This window comes from Acartia tonsa, chromosome 8, assembly GCF_053477335.1.
Source record: "Acartia tonsa isolate MP-2025a chromosome 8, ASM5347733v1, whole genome shotgun sequence".
Classification (NCBI taxonomy): domain Eukaryota; kingdom Metazoa; phylum Arthropoda; class Copepoda; order Calanoida; family Acartiidae; genus Acartia; species Acartia tonsa.
Window position 1 is genome coordinate 30,741,882 of NC_137267.1, and position 25,265 is coordinate 30,767,146.

A 25,265-nucleotide genomic window follows, 5' to 3' on the forward strand; every position below is an offset into this window, starting at 1 on the left:
CCCGAGGGTAAAATTTGCTTGGGGGGGGGGAAACCACCACGTTACCCCCCTCCCCCTTAGACGTCCTTGATACCCAACATTATGTTTAAAACGTGTTTTAATCCTAGCTGGGAGCTCACATTTTAGAGAAAATCTTCATGCCAACCCTTTCATTAACCTCACCTAAAATAAACCTTATAAAAATACTTTTTCTCTTCTTTAGTTCATTTTGTGCTGAAGTGGGATTAAATGAACAATAATAGAGTAGCTTCTGTGTAAAAATGACATGTCTAAATAAGTAACATTTTTCTCAATATGATATGTATTTGTCAATAAATTAATAGTTATACATCAAAATCACACAAATATACATATATAATAAGAATATTAGATAAAATAATAAGATTTAAATACATATTTGTCAATAAAATTCAATTGTTTAAAACAAAAAAACTTTGTATTTTATTGTTTTTTTTTTTGTAAAAATTCTTTAGAGTAGTATAAGTATCCATTTTAAGAGAATGATGTTATACAAGTTTTATTTTTACATTTCCTATTCCTCTTCTTCTTGGTGAACTTTCCTCTGTCTCAAACCAGTATCCTGTAAAATACACATATTGAAAAACAAGGATATCATCATCCAAAAATCAGGGATATGTGCAAAGTGACTAAAAGAGCAGATGTATAGGGTTCCTAAATCAAGAATATAAATTATAGGGAAAAAAATCTTGAAACCTTTCATAAACATATGATTTTAGACATTTTAATATTCATATATATGACTTACATACTGATGGATTAAGTAAATTACATACCTGATAATCATTGGCATAGGGAATCTTAGAAAAAATTGTCTATCTTAACTGGCAGCCAAGAAAGTCAAATTTTCTGGCTAGAGGACGGACAGACAAAGTGTAACATATAGTGGCTACGCTACAAATAAAAAAGGATAGAAGGATGGTAGTAAATGAATTTATTTACATTCATTGAATTGATGAATACCAAGCTCTTGAAAACCACAAAATACACTACATATTAAAGATGTCAGTCTTGTTTTGGTTTTACCTCTCCAGTGAATGCTCCAACAATTTCCATAGGCAGAGGGAAAATAATTGTTGAGTTCTTCTCTGCTGAGATGGTGTGCAGGGTTTGCAGATATCTGAAAAAAAGGTAGATTCAATCAACTACAGTATACCTCTAAATGCAATTTAATTTTTTTTATCCAATATTACTCAATTTCAATAGATCGTATATGTAAAGCAGCTGTTTTCTTGAATTGTTGAACGTCTGAAAGGTCAGATAAGAAGGTTCCTGAGCTATTTGATTAGGATGCTAAAATTTGATTTAAATTTTAAAACAGCTTACCTGAGTTGAAGAGCAGCTGGGCTGCTTGCAATCACGTCAGCTGCTTCTTTCAATGCTTTGCTGCTCTTGTACTCTCCATCTGCTGCAATCACCTTGGAAAAGAAGAATCAATTGAATATAACTGAAGCATATCCTGATTTTTAATATGAAATCACTACTGACACTCTCATACTAACTTACAGATAGAGGAAAGAATAGACAGAAAGATGGTATGGTAGATAAAAAAATACCTTAGCTCTGGCATCTCTAGTTGCTTCAGCCTCCGCAGCCATTGCTCTTTGCAGTTGCATTGGCAATCTAGAAATAGAAATAGCAATGATTGTTGCGATTTTTTGTATTTTGAATTTTTATTCATAAATACATTTTTTCACTCTTAGATAATCAATCTACTTATATTTGGTAAATTTGAAGGTAATGCTTTAAGTTTTAAGATATGGAAGGGAAATTCTTGAAAGTAAATTATGAGTATTTTGTATTGTATTCAATTATTTACATAAAATGGTTGTTTGGTAATTATTGCAGTAACTTACCTAACATCTTTGATATCTACTCTATCAACATGTACTCCTCAAGGATCAGTTGTAGTAACTTACATAACATTAATATCTACTCTATCAACATGTACTCCTCAAGGATCAGTTGTAGTAACTTACATAACATTAATATCTATTCTTTCAACATGTAATTTTCAATGATCAGTTGTAGTAACTTACATAACATTAATATCTATTCTGTCAACATGTAATCCTCAATGATCAGTTGTAGTAACTTACCTAACATCTTTGATCTCTACCCTATCAACATGTACTCCCCATGGATCAGTTAAAGTAACTTACCTAACATATTTGATCTCTACCCTATCAACATGTACTCCTCATGGATCAGTTGCAATAACTTACCTAACATCTTTGATCTCTAACCTATCAACATGTACTCCCCATGGATCAGTTAAAGTAACTTACCTAACATATTTGATCTCTACCCTATCAACATGTACTCCTCAATGATCAGTTGCAATAACTTACCTAACATCTTTGATCTCTACCCTATCAACGTGTACTCCCCAAGGATCAGTTGCTTCTTCCTGAACATAAATAGATAAATGTAAAATCTTCTTGAAGAAATACACATTAATTCAGATTAAAAAAATAACATGCTTTTTATTATCTATAAAGATTGAAACTATTTGTTAGATTAAATGCATTTAAAGGTTAAGTAGCATCCCATATTACAAAATCAATGCTAATTTTAATTTGAAAAAAAATCAGATTATTTATGAAATAGGATTATATGAAGACAAGTAAGCAAAAACTAATATTAAAAAGGATCTAAAAGTACATATATGTATATATTACATACATAAATGGATAATTGATTTTTTAACATCAATAATTAATTTGATTTTAATATTACCAGAGTTCTGTGCATATTTTCAGCAATGGCCTCCCTGTCAGATAAAATGTCTGCCAGATTCCTTGTACCAAGTACATTCCTAAAAATGTGAATACTTATCAGCAACATTATTTTAGATCCAATAAAATGACTATCTGTACTGATATTGCTTTTTTGAGAATAATGTTTATTTGTAATTTGAAGGTAAAAACTTATTTGTACTGTTTATCTAAGGTTAGGTCAAGTGAGGGTTAAAAGAGCCCTGTTTGGATAAAAGTCGTGTATTTCTTGAAGTCGGGGGTGACAAGGATCACAGCTGATTTGATTATCTGCAGTTTATAATTGATCTTATAAAACATTTATTATGTAATGAGTTCAAATAACCTGAGAGTTGTAGCTGCCAATAGTCTTGTAGATCTGTTGTAATCATCATTGTTACAAATTGCCGCCAGAGGGTTGGAAACCTAGATAGATATAGAACAAATTAAAAGTGAGTTATATTTATCATGAAACATACGGAATAGTTAAAAAGAAAAGGTATGTCAAAACAAAAAAAGCACAATACCAATTTGGTAGATAGAAAGATAGGTGGATAGGCACTGAGATGTAATTATTGAGATACTTTTTGCAAGATCAATATACACATAACTTTACATTTGTATTTACATTTCCTCTATCACAGACATGTAAATAAGTAGCTAAGATATAACATCACCATTGACTGTGCTACTGATCTTGGTCAGTTTTACTTGAAAGCTAGCCTTTTAACCAGTTGGACACACATAGGTAGCTTTTTACATATCTTCTATGATAGACAGATAACTAGGTAGCTAATCATTTACCTGATAATACACCACTGCATCAACATTGACAGTTACACTGTCCTTGGTCAATATTTCTTGTGGAGGAACATCAAAGGCTCCAGTTCTCAGATCAACACATCTGCATGGGAAATACATCAATTTAAAAATAGATGAAAATTACAAACTGACAAAATTTTTACAAAACAATTTTTTGGATTTACAAATTAAGAGAGGAATAGATTACATTGGTTAATGAAAAAATACTTTGAAACATTAATGATTATTAGAAAATTGTTTTTTTTTTGTAAAAAAGTAAACTTTGCAAATTTAACCTCTTACAGTCGGGCCCCTAGCCGCACCTCAATCAGTCGCGTTGAACTCCCCCCCCCCCCTATTATCTCAGTTCCTATTAGAGCTAGAGGGCTAAAATTTTTTGTGCAAGTCCCCTGTGTTATGATGAATTTCCGACCTTAAGTAAGTCAAGGTCAATTTTAGCTTTCTTCACCCTTTTATTTAACAACCTTTGTTTGTAGGTCCTTTCAAACGGCTGTAATTTTTTTTATTTTTGAAGCTAAAATAAATTTTTTTTTCCAGAAAATGTTTATCTTTATGTAAATTTTATATTTCAAATATCAAAATATAAATTTCAGCGGCCGCAGCTGTACTTGGCAGCTGCCAGCCGGGAAAACGGCGGGAAAACGGCGGCGGATCTTTATGAAATTGTAATACGTTAGTTAGACATGTAAGAAAAGCTTAAGTTTAAAATTTGAAGTCTCTAAGTAAAAAATTGCGGCCACAGGAGCCTTTTAAAGATTTCTGGAGACCTGGAGGATCAGGACCTGCAGGATCATACCTGTAACCTAAAATTGACTTGAATACCTGTATTTAATATGAGGATGTACTACTAGAGGATATTTTAGTATTTTGGTAAGATAAAATGCTTTGTTTTAGTCAAAAAAATATTTTTGCTCTTTACCTGGATGACCCTGCCAGGTTTGCTGACATCCTGTGCCCGCCAGGATGGAGATATTCAAAAAATTCAACTCTCTGTTATGTCTCATACCCATACTTAAAAAGTCAAGCAGTTTGGGCTTTTTATCTTTCACACACAGAAAATGACCGTTAAGGGTTAAGGTCAATGCTATACTTTAAGCTAATACTAGCGGCTACGCCGATAGAGACCTCTAGGGAAACGTAAAAGTGTTTCTTTTCAATCTATTTTAGGATCAGCTATTCACCAAAAATATTATTTTCCCTGATAGATGGTGTTAGTTATGTTTTTAGCTAATTGCAAATTTGTCCGCATTGCGGTTTTTTAAAATCTTAATATTTTTTAGATTTCTCTTGGGAGGGTGGTTGTACCCTCCCCCCAAAAAAGTTATAAACCTTCCCGGGACCTAAGAGAAGCTACCATGTTAAGGAGAGCCCGATCGGTTCTGCAATTAGCGAGAACCTTGGGTACAGACAAGCACACATCATGTTACTTTATTATAAGGACTTCTCTCATCTTAATTTTGCCATTACAATGTTATAAATTAGTTTTAAAACAAATTCTAATTTGTTTACTGAGAAACTGAATAACTTATATAGTTTAGAAAATATTAAGGGGTTGTTACACACCTGTATGTGTCAATGCAAGGAATGATAAAGAACATTCCAGGACCCTTTGCTCTTCCAGACCTGAGCCTTCCAAGTCTGAAGATCACTGCCCTCTCATATTCTTGTACAACCTAAAAAAATTAATGGGAACTTAAAGTGATAGAAGTAAGATCTTATAAATGGCTAGGCTCCAATTTCAAGATTAAAATGTTTGTTTTTTTAAATCTTATTAATTAATTATTCAAGTTTGCTCAAATGATAAGGTAAATGAAATAGATTCAAAAGTTAAACATTAGATGTATTAGAGTTCCATAGTCTTTCTGATATTTTTTGTTCATATATATATAAAAGTATTTCAAGGAGGGCAATTAAAGAAAGAAAAAAGTCTTCCTTAACTTTAATAATATTTCTATAGATATTTCTTAAACAGAAATTAAAAACGAAAGTTCCTTTTTTTTTAAATTTTATCAAACATAGAACATTTTAATTATGTTAGAATGATATAGTTTTCACCTTTACACAACCCCAGATAGAGATGGGTAGAGTGAGGAAAATAATGATGTAGGACAAAACTGTCACAATTCCAGCACAGCATGACGAATCTTCCTGAAAAGTGAAAAAATCATTGTATTAATTAAAAATTTTTTATTATCATAGGTATTCAAATGTAATAATATTTGGATCTACCAGAGTTCAAAAGATTACATTTGTAGATTTTTAAAGTTAGAAATTAGAAAAAAATAGTTGGCTCAAACCTCATCATCATAAGCTGTGCCATAGTTTTTCTTGAATTCCAGCTGTGCACTTGATTCTACTGAATTTCTCTTGGTCATTTTACTAAACAAAAACAAATAAATAATTGATAAAAATAAATTATGAGAGTTATTCTTTTTCTTTCTTGATTATTAGATTTGAAAATGAATAACAGAGGGATCTTTGAGTGGATCCAGTGGTTAATTGTGAAAATAAGTTATGATTAGTTTTTTTATTTTTACTAGCAGCTACGCCTAGGGGCCTTGAGGGGGGGGCATTTTTGGGGAGAGTGCAGCTACAATCCCCAAAAATAGTTAAAAACCTTTCCTGGACCTGTAAGATGCTTTACTGTAAATAAGAACCATATCGGTTCAGAGGTTGGCGAGATCATTCGCAACAACAAAAAAGCTTACCATTTTATAATATAACTAGCGGCTTCGCCCCTAGCCTCTAGGGGCTTTGCCCTAAGCGGTTTGATCAAACCAATTTTTCGTAATTTAGATTTAAAAAATAAATCTAAAAAAAAATTTCTTTGGGGGGGGGACATTTTTTTATGGGGTGGGTAGTCGACCCCACTATTTTGATTTTAGTTTTAAAAAGATTTTTTTTTTTTTGGGGGGGGGTTATTTTTAATTTTTTTGGGGGGTTGGGGGTGTTTCACCCCCCAAGAAAATAGTTATAAACCTTTCCGGGATTATGAGAAGCTACCCTGTAAAGGAGAACCCGATCAGTTCAGCGGTTTGCGAGATCCTTCGCTAAAAACAAACAGACAAACAGACACACAGACATACAAAAAGACAAACAGACAGACATCGTTCTACTTTGTATTATAGATAGGATGATATAAAATAAAACCTTGGTTTTGATTATAAACTTCTTACAGATAAACAGAGCAAATGTTCAGTTGTCAAAACACAACCATTTTAGTTTGCTCTAAAAAAGAGAAGAAAATATACAATATGAGGATTAAATATTAATTAAAATATGTACATTTACACAATATTTTAAAAGACAAAAGTTTAGAGAACATACAAAAATTTTGTTTAAAACTTTGATTAAAATACATTAATTTAAATGATAGAATTGATTATTAATTAGACTGTTCCTCAACAAAAGCTTAAACATAAACTTATTACAATATTGTTGTACTATTGAAAGACTCAAGAACTAAAGAATGAACCAAAAATGTATAATATATTACTAGGTTGTATCACAGGAATTATTTAACAATCACTTTACAGCATATGCTGAAAATAATAAAGTAATTCAAAAATATTGTATTTTATCTGTTTGTTTTTAAAAGAGTTTCAAAGGATTTTAAAGGCATTAAAAATAATTTAATAAAAATACATAAATGGTTTAAAATATTGATTTGATTATACTTCAAGCCATAGTTAGTATTACAGTAGACACGATTCATGATTTTGATGCTGCTCTTCAACTCAGTTTTTTCTGTCTGTCCGTCAGTTCTCATTACTCATTTGCTATTTTAAAAAGAAGACCAATTTCCAAATTTTTAAAGATTCTTTACTTATTGTCCATTTATCTATAAATTCATAGTGAAAATAGAATATTGATATTAAGATATAAGAAAATTTTCCATGAAGGCTTATTGCATCTTGTAAACTGTATACTTTCTTTAGAATTTCTAATACATATCTTCTTCTACTTCAACAACCTTCTTTCTTTGCCTCAGTCCGCCATTCTAAATACAATTTTGTTGAAAATCAATATCAAAAGAAAGTTTCATTTATTTTTTTAGTAAAAGATATTAAATCTCTTAGAAGCTAAATGACATTGCTAAATAAGATTTTAAGTTATTTATGTATAAATCAAAGAAATAAAAAAAAATACTAGCTTATATTTTGTTGAATAAAGACAAAATTGACAGACATATATATATATATCTTAGTCAGCATTTTTCGGTCTAAAAATTGATAGGATTAATGTTGCATAAGATTTTCAACGATATAATATTATATATAGAGAAATTGTTCATCTGAGCAACATATAATTTTCTTACAACTATTCGTCATTTCTGGAATCTTCATTAAGCCATAATGTTTTGTTTTGCACGTTAGCATACTACTGACGGAAAAGTTATGGGGTTAAAAAGCTTTACCTGCATAAAACCTCCAAATATTTCCATGGGCAGTGGGAAAATAATTGTCGAGTTTTTCTCAGCCGAGATTCCTTGCAGGGTTTGTAGATATCTAAAATATTTTCATTTTGCTTATTTATTAGGATATATTGTTTTCAAACTAGTATGTAAACTGTAAAACAGCTTTTCAAAAAGAACGCTATTTAAAAATAATCAAAGCTGGTTCATTGTATGTTATTTTTATCGTTAAAAATGTTCTTGCTACGTTCACTTGATTGTATAGATGTGTGTTAGGTGAGGGTTATGCAAGGTTGTAGGCCCTAGGTGATCTTAAGAGATTAATGTACTTTGTAATAGAAAAGAAAATATATATTTTCTAGCGATCAGTGAAAATACGATCAAGCTATAGTTATAGCTATTAAAATTAATATTTTTGGTAAACTTAATTATATACCGAAAAATTAAAGGGACTTTATTTGGCAGCCGCTTATTTTTACCTTAGTTGAAGAGCCGCTGGACTAGTAGCAATGACGTCAGCTGCTTCCTTCAGAGCTTTGCTGCTCTTGTACTCTCCGTCACTCGCAATCACCTTTAAGCAGTTGGACATACATTTACATTTATATAGATTGGTACAGATAAGGTAGGTCACAAACACATAATAAAATTGTTCATTATTAATTACAGTATAATAACAAAGTTGATAATATTTACATAAGAAATAAGTGGTGATAAAATATAAATGCTATGATTGATATGTTATTGTTACATTGTAACGGAATAATTAATATTGAAGATATAACTAAATAAATCTTTTTCATTATAAGAAAGCTAAGAAATGGTAAAATAGGTAGTTAGATACTAGAATAAAAATGCAGTGTGTTTTTTTTATGAGAACTTTTTTTGAAAGCAATTTTAAGCAAAGTTTAGATATAGAGCTAAAAATGTATACAGATACTATTAGGGACATGTACTAGAACATATCAATGTTTAAAGGTCATATCTCAACCAGGGAGGGAGTACTACTACTGGCCCCCCAAAGTCGACTACAGAAAATCTAATTTTTTTCTTAGAAGATTTAGGCATAAGAAAATGCGCTAAAACCATTTTTATATGTTGACACTAAGTTTTGAATTTTAGATTTTACTGTACTTTTTAAATGAAAACTGAAATATTTTTTTGGTGTTCTATTAATTGCATTAAAAAACGAAGAAAATAAGTCATTAATCATTAAATTCTGATAACAATAAGTGGGGTAAAATTGCTTTCAAAAAAGTTCTCATAAAAAAAACACACTATAGATGGCTAGCTGATATTTGGAATTGTCCATGTTTACATATAAAAAGAGGGTAGATGAATAGATGGTCATTTAGATGGATAGATAAATAGATTGATTATTATGTAAAAATAGAAAGAAGATAGATTGATTGATTAATGGCTAGTTAGATATATATATGGTATGATATTTTGTTAGATAAAATGATAAATCAATAGATGGATAGATGGATAGATACATAGATTGATTGATAGATAATTGTATGTATATATGGATAGTTAAATATTATGTGAGACTGTTCGATAAATTACTTGATGGATGAAAGATGAAAAGTTAGATGAATGTATAGACAGACATAAAAATCATATACAGACCTTAGCTCTTGCATCCCTTGTGGCTTCGGCCTCAGCAGCCATGGATCTCTGCATGTTCTTGGGTAACCTACAAACATTGCAATTTTATTCGACTTTAATCGTTAATTAAGAATCCACATTACAACAAATTATTTGTGATACTTAAGTAGTTTTCATTGTTAGAAGACACCCGCAGAGGCTAAAGTTGTAATTTGAAATTAAAATGAGGGGTTGTGGTGTTGGTGTTACTAGTTGTAGACGTTAAATCAATTATTTATTTGCAACAACTTTTATCATAACATATGATATTCTATTAGACAAAATTGTAAACGTTTTGCAATCGTTATTTTCAACGATAATTTCCTGTTGGCATAAAATCTTTTCAAGATCCTAGGCGGCTGTGGTTGACTTTTTGGCTTTTAGCTGCCATAGCCATTAGACGTATAATGTTATTTAATACCTGACGTCCTTGAGCTCAACTCTTTGTACATGAACACCCCAGGGTTGTGTTGCCTCTTCCTAAAAAATATTCAGTAATAGTTTTCCAGTAGGCTTTAAAACCGACTAATACCAGCTGCATTAGAACTGGTTCTGAGCCGTACTGAAAAATTATGTAAAGTATTGTATTACAGACAACTTTCCACGAGTAATAAAAATAAAAATATTAGATTAAGACAAGTTTATTTGCCCTGGGCTTTCATCCTCTTGGGGCCAACTAAACTCGAATTAATGTAGCAATATTTCTTTCATTACCCGCGGAAAGCTGTCTATAATATGATGCAATAAATAACTATTAGAATTTAATGTTCAATAATTAAAATCCTCAACCTTACCTTTCGTTAATTTTAAGAAGGGGGGGGGGGGGAAGCAAGCTTTAACCATAAATACTTTAATACTTATAATACATATTTAATACTTTAAGAAATGATTATCTAGAATACTATTACTATTAATGTTGAAGTCCTGTAAAATTAGTCACTAATGGAAAATTACAAAACGTAATAAGTGGTTTAACATAAAATTTTCCATATAATTTTATATACATTTTCAATTAGTCTTGATTAAATATAAATTATGTCCCACCCAATTTACAATGCCCTTTGTTATTTTAATCAATAATGGCTTTTTAATTAAATTTTTCAATGATATTCAAGTAGTTTATTTACTTTTATTTTACGTGGTTTTTATGCCAAGGTTTTTCTAATGTTAGATTATGACCGTATGTCTATTTGATTCAGCAAATTTTGGTTGAATGTTTGTGGTTGTCTGTCAGTCTATCATTAAGGCATATTACTCCAAACAGGACCATATCGTGTTTGTAATTTACGAGACCATTTGGGTTTTTAGTTTCCAAGTTCTTATTTGACATAAACATTTTACTTTCTAAACTTTAAACAATTGTATATCCCAATTGTGATAAACAAAATTACCCGTTCTGAAATTAAAATTAAAGTTGCAAAGTTTGGACAAAAATTATTTTTATAACCAATTGAATATTCATTATAGACACCCAACGAATGTAAGAACGCGCATGTAAACCTAGGGGTACTGGATAATTTCCAGATTATATAGTCCCCTCTTTCCCTGTTCTTTAATACATCATTTTCTACTTTTTATTAGCCTTATTTTTGTCACATTTTTGTAACGATGACCTAATCCATATAAAAGCTACAAAATTTGTAAAATAAAAAATAAAAAAATAAAATACAAATTTATGGTTTTTGTTTGCTTAACACATTTTCAAGAATATAGGATTAGGTAGATTTTTAAACAAATTGAAAAAATGTATATTTTAACCATAAAAATCATTTTAAGAATAGATTAACAGTCTTTTCCCTTACCCCTAAAACTTGTTTGCTCACCAAAAAAAACGAATATCATAGGGAGGGAGAGATTAATTTATAATCAATTGTCCTATGATCTCAGTGTCCTGTATATACCCACTATCCAGTAATTTATATCATCAACTTTGGGGGAAAGATTGATTTATTATCCATTCCCCTAACCATTAAATCAACCTTGGGGGGATGATTATTCTATTGCCCATTGTCCTATGATCCCTTTATTCATGGAACCCACTTCCTTGTACTCAAATATATTCAACTTTTGGGGGTAGAATAATTTATTATCAATTGTCTTATCCCTAAATCTCTGTAAACTACCACCCAGTAAACAAATATAATTTCACTCAAACCTCCAATTCAATGGGCATACATATTAAGTGTTCATACAAAATTGATTTTAAAAATTCAGTTTTTCAATTATGTTGTCTTGTCATTATTAGTTACTCTATAGCTTTGATATGATCATATGTTCTTTTAATCCGTCAGTCAACTGACCGTCAGTCTCCTTGCAAGTCAGACATATTATGTATTCAAAAATATGCGAATTTGTCTTCAGTTGTAATATCAAAAAAAAGAATTCATTAACAAATTTAATTTATTAAGTGAGCTGTCTATCAAAATTAAGATAATAATTCACTGTTGACAATGTATTTTTTTTGGTTTTAATACATAAACTTCTTAAACTTATAATGGGCTTAAACCAAGTCTTTGTGCAATACAAGAGTGTGGAATATAAGTTTATTAGTCTTTTCTTGAGCAGATATTAATTTACGCTGATAGGTATTGGTTAAATTACACTGCTACCCAAAGTTTTATTAACCCTTAACGGTCGGGGGGGGGGCGTTGAACGCCCCCCCATCCGGTTTTTTCTAACTCATTTTCTGTGTGTGAAAGATAAAGAGCCCAAACTGCTTGACTTTTAAAGTATGGGTATGACACACAACTGAGAGTTGGAATTTTTTGAATATCTCCATCCTGGCGGGCACAGGATGCCAGCAAACCTGGCAGGGTCATCCAGGTAAAGAGCAAAAATATTTTTTTGACTAAAACAAAGCATTTTAGCATACCAAAATACTAAAAAATCCTCTAGTAGTTCATCCTTATATGAAATACAGGTGTTCAAGTCACTTTCAGGTTCCAGGTATGATCCTGCAGGTCCTCATCCTCCAGGTCTCCAGAAATCTTTAAAAGGCTCCTGTGGCCGCAATTTTTGACTTAAAGACTTCAAATTTTAAACTTAAGCTTTTCTTACATGTCTACATAACGTAATAAAATTTCATGAAGATCCGCCGCCGTTTTCCCGCCGACCGCTGACTGCGGCGGCTGGCAGCTGCCAAGTACAGCTGCGGCCGCTGAAATTTATATTTTGATATTTCTAATGTAAAATTTACATAAAAATAAACATTTTCTGGGAAAAAAATTTTCTTCTAGCTTCAAAAATAAGAAAATTACAGCCGTTTGAAATTTTTAAATAAAAAAAGACCTAAAACCAAAGGTTGTTAAATAAAAGGGTGAAGGAAGCGAAAATTGACTTAGACTTATAAAAGGTCGGAAATTCATTATCAAACAGGGGACTTGCACAAAAAAATTTAGCCCTCTAGCTCTAATAGGAACTGAGATAATTAGGGGGGGCGTTGAACGCCCCCCCCCCCCCCCCCCCCGACCGATTAAGGTGCGGCAAGGGGCCCGACTGTAAAGGGTTAACATTTTCTTTTATTTTTTAGCTGGAAAACTTTCGTTTCTTTTTATTAAATCTTGATTGGTTGGTACAAACGAGAAGTGTTTAAGCTTTTCAACCAATATCTGTAATTTACATAAGAATGGGTAATTTTGTCTATCATCAAGTACATAATGATAATGGTAAATAAAGGGCTGAGAAACAACAATCTTATTCAGCAACGTATTTTTGAAAAGAATAACAGCAAAAACAATTGTATGGGCCACACAAGAATACATTAGTTTTTTAAATACCACATTATAAATTAAAGTAGGCCCATACATGTAGTGGGATATAAATTCCGCTTATTTTCATTACTGTAAAGTGTAAAAAATGAAAAACATAGCTTTTATTTTATAGAAAGACTAGGGACAACGCCCACTAGAAGCCTCTAGGTGTTTAAATTGGGAGGGGTGAGATACGCTCTCCCAAAATAGTTAAAAACCTTCCCTGTACCTAAAAAAAGCTTAAAAGCACTGGAAAACAAAACAGATGTCAAAGATTATTAAAAAAATGGCGCATTTGTATAAACACCTATAGACCACAAGAATGACGCTAAGAAAGGGGGAAGGAAAAAGAGAGGGGGGAGAACAAGTTTTAAGAATTCCAAGATATATAATAACTCCAACTTCTGTCATCTTAAAAACCATTCAATAAAGGGCCAAATCCTATAAAATATTTTATGCTAGACTATGAATTAGTGTTTATACCTAGAAATCCTAACTGCTAGGATAGCCTAGAAAAGTTATTTGTAATTTGGTCGAATACGAAGCAATTTGTAGAAGTAATAACACACATAAATATTAAGCCTAATGGAATTTATTGATTTTTCACCCAATTCTAAAGTAAATTATGTCAAAGTATAAGAATTATTAACACAATTATAATTATTTCCAAACAATTTTAGTCATTTTTATCAATTATTGCAGAAAATTTGTTAAATTAAGGACATTAGAATATTGTTATCCTGTTGCTTTATGTTACTACTAGCGACTACGCCCCTAGAGGCCTCTAGGGGCACTTGAGGAGGAGAGAGTCGAATTTAATAACCCAATTTCTTAATTTAATTTTTAAAAGAAAGAGTAAAAATAAAAATTTGGGGGGCGAAAAAACTTTTTTTGGGGGGAGGGGTGTCCCCCCCCCCTCATTTTAAATTTTAGTTAAAAAATTTTAAAAAAAATTTTTTGGGGGGGAAGGGGAATTTTCATTTTTTGGGGGGGGGATTGGGGTGTCCCAACCCCCAAGAAAATAGTTATAAACCTTCCTGGGACCTATGAGAAGCTACCCTGTTAAGGAGAACCCGATATGTTCAGCGGTTAGCGAGATCCTTCGGTACACACAAACAGACAAACAAACAGACAAACAGACAAACATCCTGTTACTTTAGTATAAGGATTTTTTATGGTGGGTTTAAAAGTACAAAGATTTTGTTGGCTTATGGTGGCTTTGCCACTATATTTTAGGGGCGAAGCCTCAAGAGGTAATGGGTATTCCCACTCCTATATAATCGTTCTTAAAGCTACTTAGATGTCATCGAAAAGGAATGCCACTGTTTTACATTCTAAATTCTTTATAAATTTTTAAAAAAGAAATCATTAGAGTTTGTCAAATTGGAAGAATTAAAAGTGCCAAGTTATAAGTATTTCATAAATATCATAAAAAAATTAAATTCCTTTAAGGTAGAAAATATCTATACATATCCTTATATAAAAATAACATGATCTGTGTCTGTGTGTCTATATTGAGGGATCTTGATAACCGCGGAACGGATATGATTCTCCATTGCAATGTAGCTTCGCATAGGTCCTGGGGAAAAAAACTCGCCCCAAATTTCATTATACTTTTTCTTTTTAAACTAAAGTTGAAAGTGGGAGGCCTCTAGAGACATAGCCCCTAGAACATAGATAGATAGTTGACTTACCAAAGTGTGATGCATACTTTCAGCCATGTGTTCTCTCTCAATCAGAATATCCGACAGATTTTTAGTTCCAAGCACGTTTCTAAAAAAGAATAATCTTTGTTTTCGTTAATTATCCGACTTAATTTCTTTTTAGATGGTTACTCTACATACAATGTTGGTTGTTTTGTCATTTTAATAAATAATAATGTCAATTTCCCTTAAAGTGCCTTGTCGAACACATGAAATACACTAAATAAATAGTATATGACAAAAGAAGACACTGAAATAGTTATAATGGCGGATAAACTAATAAGATTTTTTTATCAACAATAGTCATAAAAAATTACCTTAGGGTTGTAGAGGCAAGAAGCTGGGTTGATTTCTTATAGTCGTCATTGTTACAGATAGCTGCCAGTGGGTTAGATACCTAATTAGATTTCAAGAGATAGAAATATAGAAAATGATAATCATAAGATAAAAGGAATTGGATAGATAGATAATCAGACAACTCAAAGAATGACATCAAAATATAAAACGTTAGATAGAGAATAGAGATGTATTAACAGCATACAAAAATAGAAAATAAGTTAGCTAGATATCTCTATCTAAGGACGTCAAAGATTCTTTTGAGGGGGATAAAATAAGGGTTTCCAAAGCTTTGCAGGGGTAATCTTGTGTATTTTAAAATTTTGAGGGTGGTTAAATAAGTTGTTTCTAAGTTTGAGGGGGTAAACACATCATTATCAATAACATGGAAATATAGGTAGTAAGGTAACTACATTTTCTACAAATAATTTCAAAAATGGACAAAAAAAAGATAGATAGATACCTGGAAAAAGACAACAGCATCTACAGCAACTGTTACACTGTCTTTTGTGAGAATTTCTTGAGGCGGGACATCAAATGCAATTGTTCGTAGGTCAACACACCTAAACAATTGTTTGGTTAGAGTTTAAAAAAAACAGGGATTTCTTAATGCATAGGTTAGATTAACCCATAAAGATCGGGCCCTCAGCAAGTTCTTAATCGATTGAGGAGGGGGGGGGGGGGGGGGTGGAGAGTAGATAGATTAGATATTATATCTACAAATTTTTGTCTTCCAAGTAGATGGCTAGATAGATAAACAGATTAATAGACATATGGATAGATAGACAAATGGATATATTTACAATTAGATAGATATACATATTTATAGATAATTTATGGATAGATAGAGCTTTGGATGGATAGACATATGGATAGATAGAGTAATACCTGTAGGTATCCATACAATGAATGATGAAGAACATTCAGGCCCTTTTGCCCTTCCAGACCTGAGTATTCCAAGTGGATAGATATAAGACAGATGGATGGACATTTGGATAGACAAACATATGAACGGATAGACAAATACCTGTAGGTATCCATGCAAGGAATGATGAAGAACATTCCAGGTCCTTTTGCCCTTCCAGACCTGAGCCTTCCAAGTCTGAAGATTACTGCTCTCTCATACTCTTGTACAACCTATTAGCAAAACTGTCAAAATTTGAATAAAGATCAATTTTCATGAAATATTTGTCCTTAATTCATCTAAACTAAAGAAAGCTCTCTTTCGACTGTGTCTTTTCGTATATGGATGTAAAAACTTTAATAGTCAAAGCCACCAAAATATTTAAAGGGAACAGTTGAAATAAATAAATAAAGTTTCTTTAAACTGCCTGGTCGAGAACAGAAACCCCTACATCTATTAAATACAAATGGTTATATTGTTGGCACCACAGGGTTTTTAAGCACTTAGCGTGCATGCACCTAATTTTTATTTTCTAATGAAGGTACCAAACCAAAGATTAGCTGTATTAACAGAAAGGTTACCTTGAAGCATCCCCAAATAGTGAGAGGGAATGTAAGGATAATCAGAATGATAGATACAATGTATATAAGCGCCACTACACAGCAGTTTGGCTCCTAAAGATGTTAACAGTTAGGTAATTTAAATTAAGAACTGTTTTAAAAAGCAATGTATTTCTATAATCATGGGTAAATCACCAAGCCAAAACCATTTATTTACATCTATTCATTCTGTAGATTATTTTGTAACGGACAAGAAGCAAAGCATTTGTAGACAGGCTTTACTTCATTTTAAAATAAGCAGCATATATTTTATATTCTGTAATACTGTTAAAGGATATTTTAGATTTTTAGTTTATAAATACTTTTTTTAAGTCAACCAAATTTTTGCTATTTGCCGGGGTGACCCCGGACGATTTGCTGGAAGTCTGTGCCCACCAGAAAGGAGATATTAAAAATTTCCGCTCTCAGTTGTGTATGATAACCATGCTTAAAACGTTAAAGTTATAGCCCTCTTTATCTTAAATAAATAAAATGAGATAGAAAACAAGCTTTTATGGGGTTAATGCCATCACCAATAAACAGAAAGGCCCAAGGTAATAAAAATCCCGTATGAGATCCTTCCCCCCCCCCCCTCTGCAAAATAATAGACAATTTCTTAAAATAAAATGTATTAAAAAAGGCATGTGTATTTACAGCTGCAATAAACAGCTGGCAGCAGCTGCCAAGGCCAAGTATTTACCTCCTCATCGTCATCAGCATTACCATAGCTTTTCTTAAACTCTGTCTGTCCACCTTTACGGTTAGCTTCTACAGACACTTGACTATTCATCTGCATAGATAGATAGAGTATCATTGATGGATAGATAGATAGATAGACATGTTACCAAGTAGCTACTCTTAAATTCTACAAAGGTTAGCTTCTACACACACTATCTGCATAGATAAATAGATTATCATTGATTGATAGATAGATTGACATGTTAATGAATAGGGGTAGATGGTTTACTTTTTTCCTTGTCTAAGCCATGTAGGTTGCCCAAACCCTAAGGGCCATTATCTTTCATTATGACGGGGTTTAAGCCGAGACCCAAAAACAACACCTCTCCGTTAATCGCTACATGTTACGCTACTGTCGCATGCTAAAAGATGTTTTGTAAAGAACACAGTAATAGTGTCTGACTGATTATGACGTAACAAAAAAAATTAGCCAATGAGAGGCCACTATAAATTTTACTATTGGTCAATAACGGCCTCTCATTGGCTAATTTTTTTTGTTATGTCATAATCAGTCAGACACTATTACTGTGTTCTTTTGTAAAGATTTATTTTTAAATCTAATTATATTGTAGAAGTGCTACGCATCTAAAAACTTACTTTGTGATGAGGTAATGAGTTGTGATCTAAGCTGTCTGGATACATCAACAACAAAATAACACAGTTTCAATAAGATTCAAATTCTCTGAAATAATCATATAATTTTTTTTAAAGCATAAAATCGAATTGATTAAAACATTAGTCAAATTACATCTTTTGTTTGTATGTAAGAAATGTAACATGTAAGGTGAAAATATTTTTTGTATAATAAAAAGTAGAACGATGACTGTAAGTCTGTTCGTCTGTCTGTCTGAAGCTTAAGATCTTGTAACCTCTTCAGGAAGTATACCTAAAACTAATAAAAACAATTTGATAACAAAATAGAAAAAAAACTTTTTTAGAAATAAACAAAGGTTGCAATATTTAAAGGTTATTCTTAAAAATAGAGTTGGTATTTAAAAGTTACAACAAAGCATCTAAAACAGCCTTTTAAGTTTAGGTAGCGTAGCTACAACATAATTATAGTATGTCCATACATACAACAATGCACCTAGCAGAATAATCTGCAAAGCATGGGCATGGTTTGTGCTAATTCTCACTGTTTAGATATTATTCTTATTCTAATTCTTTGGCCAGAAATTTGAGTTTTTATTTTCCTTTCCCTCTGTAAGACTAGCAAGATCACTAAAAAAATTGCCATTATCCTTTTTTATCCTTTTTAAAAGCGAAGCTTTTCTATAATTAGGGTCCGTACGTCCGTTCGAGACAGATAGCTTTTATTCGTTAATTTAGGCATGTTAGAATAGTCCTATCGATTTCAAACTTTGTATGGTGATTCCTGTAGTAGTTAGGTACGATTTAAAAAGCGTAGCAACCAGAATGTCAGTACGTCCATTTTAAACATGTTTATTTTCTACTTTCTTAACATCAAATTTTTATGTGATCTAATTATCCGATTGATCTGATTTTTTGTATATTTATTCCTGGGACAACAAAGAACAATATCATAAGCGAAGCAACTCTATAATCAAGTCCTAAAAATGTAAGTATGTCCATAAACATTTTCCTGAATAATGCAGTTTTTCAACAAATTTACTTACAATTTTGCTTCGACTCATATACTTTTATATTCTGATTATTCAATTCAGACACTATACAAGTGTTAATGTCCGTTTGTCCTACCGTTTCAGTGCTTCGCTTTTATGGATGTTGTCATCCTTGTTAAAATTGTGATAGCTAAGAAGTTGAAGTTAAAATAGAACATAAATACAAAAACTGAATTAAAAAAACAATATAGGTAATGTATACGAATACAAATTAATTATTGATAAGTAACATTAATTGTTTTGAAAACAGAATAAAATATTCTGTAAATTAAAAATAGTTCTATATTACGCGTTAGATTGAAGCTTTAGTGAGTCCTTGTGTTTAATTACCAATATTGCATTTCTTGGTTATCCTTTACAGTGAAGCTTCTTATAAACCCTAAAAAGGTTTTAGGCTATTTTTTTTATAAATAAGTCTCTATTTTGCTGTCCTTTATATCCCTTCGACTATAGAGCCCTTAGATTCTAGGGACACAGTCGCTAGGTATAGATGGAATAGAACTCAGAACTAAACTGCAAGCTAGTATGCTTTAAGGAGATTATATTATTAATGATCTTAAATTAAATAGTGAGACCTTTGATATAAATGGCAAAGTTCCGAAATGATCTATTTGAATATACAAAATTTATTATTTTTATTCATCTGCAGTACAATGTACATACTACATGGCTTTCTAATGACAATTATAGGTTTTTTTTTTATATAATTATCATACATTAATTATATGTTAATTATTTTTTCTTTAGTTTTCACAGACAATTATGTAATGATTGATTTAATGTTGCATGGTGTTTTCTTATTAGAAAAAGCAAATGTTTTTTTTAGGGGGAGTGGGAAGGGGTGGAAGATATTTTTTTACTCTGGGCAATTAGAGTACGCTATTCTGGATAATTATCATTGATTTTGCTGAGATACTTCTACACATATACGTTCTTGTTTATTTTTGTAACATAATTGACGTACATACTAACGCATAAAACAGAAGAGCTGCGCTTTCAATTAAAATATTATATAAATATGTATATAAAAAAAACTGTTAGTTTGTTTCATAGTCCTTTGCAGAGACGCTAAACCCCAATCCGTTGTCGCACCTTCGAATTTGGGTTTCGCCAAATTCCGTCGAAAAAATGGAATGTAGCAACGGATTATGTTTGACTCTTTGTATTACGAATATTACGAAATTAGTGAAAAATCAGTCAAAACCAGGTTTAAAAACAGTTACAACGATATACAGTGCTTTCTGGCAGGTGATCTAACCTTAACTAACATTCCAAACTCTATGTGTACATTAGTAATACGTAAATACGTTAATAATATATATAATTCATCTATATTCTATAATGTTGTATATTTTAGTTTTAAAGAGACAGTATTAGTTTTGTTTTTAAGTTTATATCTTTCATTGTTCGGGAGTGGTTTGGTTCTAGTCTGAACCACACTGTGTTATACTGTGCTATTTCAGTCACATTACACTATTAGTAAAGGTAAGGGGAATGTTTTGGCCGTGAAACAGACACATCTCAGTATCATCAAAACTTCCAGAAAATACATTGCAATCAAAGGGTTGTTTGTCTTTTGGGTGATGCCTTACATAATACCCTGGGTGTTTAAACAGAAAAAGAGAAATAGTTAAGGTAATCTGTTGGCATGCCAGAAATATAAAGAAATTTAATTCTCAACTGATTTTTCTTTCTGGGAGAAAATGCAAGAAATTTCTAATATACTAATTTTCTACTAATTGTTAAATGTAGTAATAGCCAAGGTAAAAATAATATCTTGGGTGAAATATCTTGAACTGAAAGCAACCTTCAGACAAAGTAAAAAAAACCATTTTTATATTGGTTATTTTTTTTAGGTAAATTTTTTCTCAGACATACATTCACTGTAAAGGAATAGTTATTTCTCGTATCGTATTATAAACGGCTTTCCGCAGATATAGAATGTACAATTATAAGATTAAAACTAGTTTTTTTAGCCCCGTGGTGCCGAAGGCACCGGCTAAAAAAAACTGGTTTTAATCTTAAGATTGTACATTTCTATATTCGTAGAAAACTGGATATAATACGATGCTAGACATAGTTTTTTCGTATTCATGAGAACCGGTTCCTATACACCGGATTCAAATGAATACGAGAAAACAATATAACAATATAGGTTCAGCGGTTAGCAAGGTCCTTTCCTAGAACCCAGTAAAAGTGTCGGACTGATTATGACGTAAAAATAATAATTAGCCAATGAGAGGCCACTATAAATTTTACCATTGGTCAATAAAGGCCTCTCATTGGCTAATTATTTTTTTTACGTCATAATCAGCCCGACACTATTACTGGGTTCCCTTTCCTACACACACAGACAGATTCTGTTACTTTTATATAAGAATGATAATAATGAGTACTGGCCCTTTAATATTAACAAACAGTTAAAAACCTCCTTTTTTTCTCTGTCTAAAACCTCCGAAATATCAACAGGCATAAATTTTACACCCAACATAGGAGTACACCTGCTCCCTACAGAGAACTAAACTTACACCTCATACTGGGAGTAAACTACACACCCAGAAATATGTATATATTTAGTCTACATTGGTTACGTCATCGTTTAAAATTTATTAATTGAGAAAAAAGTAGGGTTGGCAATCCGAATCCGGGATACGGAATCCGCCCAATTTTTAGTTAATTTTGGAATCCGAATCCGGAATCCGTTTTTTTTAATTCCGGATTCAGATTCTTAATTGGTGGGCTAAAATTAGCGTCTTGAATTTTTTCGTTCAACTCCGCTTATCTGAAGGCAAAGATTATCATCATTATAAACTGCGAACCAAAAAAATAGATCTTGTGCTTCATTGGTCCTGATTAATAAAAAATAACAGTGGAAACTTGTAACCAAAAGATGCATCTCCATTTCACATTTACAGTAAAATCATCCTAAATGAATAATAAAGCTGATATTCTGAAAATTCAGACTTGCCTATTTTTTTGGTTCGCAGTTTATATAATATCTTAAGTTTTAAAATTTGGTTCTATTCTCGGAAGTGAATTATAGAGAACACCAAGAACATTAATTTTGAGGACATATGTAGCACTTAAATTTTTTAATTTAAAAAGAAGCCTTTAAAATTATTGCTAGAATCCGGAATCCGAATCCGGAATCCGCCAAAAATAAGAATCTGGAATCCGCGGGAATCCGTCTTTTTTTGGACGGATTCTTATAAGAATCCAAATCCGGTCCAAAAATTTGACGGATTGCCATCCCTAAGAAGATAAGTTTTTTTTATGGTGATTTTTTACGATCTTCAAAATAGTTATAAAAAATCCTTGGATCCATATCATAGGCGTCCAAGGGGGGTGGTAATGGGGCGATTACCCCCCCCATTTAAAATTTACCCCTACCCTGGGGGTGCCGTAGGCACCCCCAACCATTTAGGAGGGGGTATTTACCCCCCCCCCAAACAATTTTGGGGGGGTAAATACCCCCCCCCAAAATAGAAAATCTCTAACAAAAAAAATTTTTGCGCACTTCGCGCGCATTTATAATACTAAATTTTTTATAAAATCTAAATTACCCCCCCCCCAAAAATTTTACCCCGGGGGTAAATTTTGGGGGGGGTAAACAAATTTTACCCCTACCAACAGATTTCAGGGGGGGTAATTACCCCCCCCAAGCAAATTTTACCCCTGGGGTAAAAATTTTGGGGGGGGTAACAAAAATTTGCGCCATTTTACCCCCCCTCCAAAAACCGAATTACCCCCCCCTTAAAAAAATTTTACCCCCCCCAAAATAAAAAGCTTGGACGCCCCTGATCCATATGAAGCTTTTTTGTACAGGAGAACCATATCGATTGGTTCTGATTAATAAAAAAATAACAGTGGAAACTTGTAACCAAAAGATGCATCTCCATTTCACATTTACAGTAAAATCATCCTAAATGAATAATAAAGCTGATATTCTGAAAATTCAGACATGCCTATTTTTTTGGTTCGCAGTTTATATAATATCTTAAGTTTTAAAATTTGGTTCTATTCTCGGAAGTGAATTATAGAGAACACCAAGAACATTAATTTTTAGGACATATGTAGCACTTAAATTTTTTAATTTAAAAAGAAGCCTTTAAAATTATTGCTAGAATCCGGAATCCGAATCCGGAATCCGCCAAAAATAAGAATCTGGAATCCGCGGATATCCGTCTTTTTTTGGATGGATTCTTGTAAGAATCCAAATCCGGTCCAAAAATTTGACGGATTGCCATCCCTAAGAAGATAAGTTTTTTTTATGGTGATTTTTTACGATCTTCAAAATAGTTATAAAACTCCTTGGATCCATATCATAGGCGTCCAAGGGGGGGGGGTAATGGGGCGATTACCCCCCCCCATTTAAAATTTACCCCTACCCTGGGGGTGCCGTAGGCACCCCCAACCATTTAGGAGGGGGTATTTACCCCCCCCCGAACAATTTTGGGGGGGTAAATACCCCCCCCAAAATAGAAAATCTCTAACAAAAAAAATTTTGCGCGCTTCCCGCGCATTTATAATACTAAATTTTTTATACAATTTAAATTACCCCCCCCAAAAATTTTACCCCGGGGGTAAATTTTGGGGGGGGTAAACAGATTTTACCCCTGCCAACAGATTTCAGGGGGGGTAATTACCCCCCCCAAGCAAATTTTACCCCCGGGGTAAAAATTTTGGGGGGGTAACAAAAATTTGCGGCGCGCTTCGCGCGCCATTTTACCCCCCCCCAAAACTGAATTACCCCCCCCTTAAAAAAATTTTACCCCCCCCAAAATAAAAAGCTTGGACGCCCCTGATCCATATGAAGCTTTTTTGTACAGGAGAACCATATCGATTGAGCGGTAATAATGATGATATAACTTCCCTACACAGAGAAAAACAGATTTTCTTTCACTTTAAAAAGAATTTATATATTATGGAATGAAAAAAAAATAATATTTTAAAACTATTCTCTCATGAGAGGCAGACAGGGAAAAGGATGAAGGAGTAATAATTGTTGTTTTATAAGGAGACAGCGTATTAAAAACCAATTATCATTAAACAAGGACTGTCATGTCCAGAAGAAGCACAACAACAACAACAAACTAACAATAATTAAAGAATATTCAATTACAGTAAAGTAATTACTAAGACGTAAATTAAACGTCCATTAAAAGATGGACGGTTTGAGTTACAATGTTACTGCGCTACAAAAATACATAGGAGAGAGAGAGAGAGAAATACAAAAAAAGGAAAAGAGTGTAATATACAGTGAGAGGCAGAAAGGAAAAAAAAGAAAGAGAGAGAGAGCAAGTAAGGAAAATTAAAGAGAAAGAAAAAAATGTAACCTGTTTGAGGAAAGGCTTACTATGGCAACAAGTAGAACCTGACTGTTTTATGTTTTTACATTGCACAAAATAATATAATCGTTATGAAAAGTACTCCCAGTTTTAATCTTAAAAATTTTCAGTTTAATATCCACGAAAAACTGTCTATAATACGATGCGATAAATAACTATCATATCTCTCCATATGGTTTAAGGTTAATTTTTTTTAAAATAAAGTCTTGGTAAGGTTTAATGCTATTTTCCGCGGTTGCCCGTTATGGAGCCACTTGTTATAAATTAAACTTGTTAAAACCAAAAGTATTTATCTAAAACGGAAACCAACTTATAATATCTACAAAAAATCTAAATCAAATAAAGTATTTAATAATACTAACCATTGTGCTGAACGTTAATTGACAGTAATTAATACCCTAATTATAAAAGGAGCAGCTACGCTTCTTATAAGAGGTATCTAATATGTTTCTTGTCAGCTTTCTATATCAATACCATGTAATTTTCAAATTCCTTTTCATAAATATTTTAAACATATAATAAACTTTTATTGAATATAGATTTATATAACATAATTACCAATAAATTAAAGTTTAGAAAATGAACAAA

General features: G+C 32.1%; 2 protein-coding genes across 2 annotated transcripts; both read right to left on the reverse strand.

Annotated features, from left to right (window-relative positions):
* Positions 1-298: 298 nt before the first annotated feature.
* Positions 299-6,826, reverse strand: LOC145326483 (band 7 protein AGAP004871-like). The gene is made up of 12 exons (XM_080169851.1): positions 6,747-6,826; positions 5,894-5,975; positions 5,652-5,744; positions 5,160-5,269; positions 3,579-3,678; positions 3,121-3,200; positions 2,758-2,836; positions 2,370-2,428; positions 1,575-1,641; positions 1,345-1,436; positions 1,045-1,138; positions 299-580 (listed from the first exon to the last, which is right to left on the reverse strand). Exons 2-12 carry the CDS (start codon positions 5,969-5,971, stop codon positions 533-535), a joined length of 900 nt encoding a protein of 299 aa, XP_080025977.1. The 5' UTR covers positions 5,972-5,975; positions 6,747-6,826; the 3' UTR covers positions 299-532.
* LOC145326482 (band 7 protein AGAP004871-like) lies at positions 6,747-18,390 on the reverse strand. Its single transcript, XM_080169850.1, has 12 exons — positions 18,284-18,390; positions 17,649-17,738; positions 16,931-17,023; positions 16,473-16,582; positions 15,909-16,008; positions 15,427-15,506; positions 15,101-15,179; positions 10,079-10,137; positions 9,640-9,706; positions 8,490-8,581; positions 8,014-8,104; positions 6,747-7,596 (listed from the first exon to the last, which is right to left on the reverse strand). The coding sequence occupies exons 1-12, from the start codon at positions 18,326-18,328 to the stop codon at positions 7,540-7,542; spliced, it is 963 nt and encodes a 320-aa protein (XP_080025976.1). The 5' UTR covers positions 18,329-18,390; the 3' UTR covers positions 6,747-7,539.
* Positions 18,391-25,265: the final 6,875 nt, after the last annotated feature.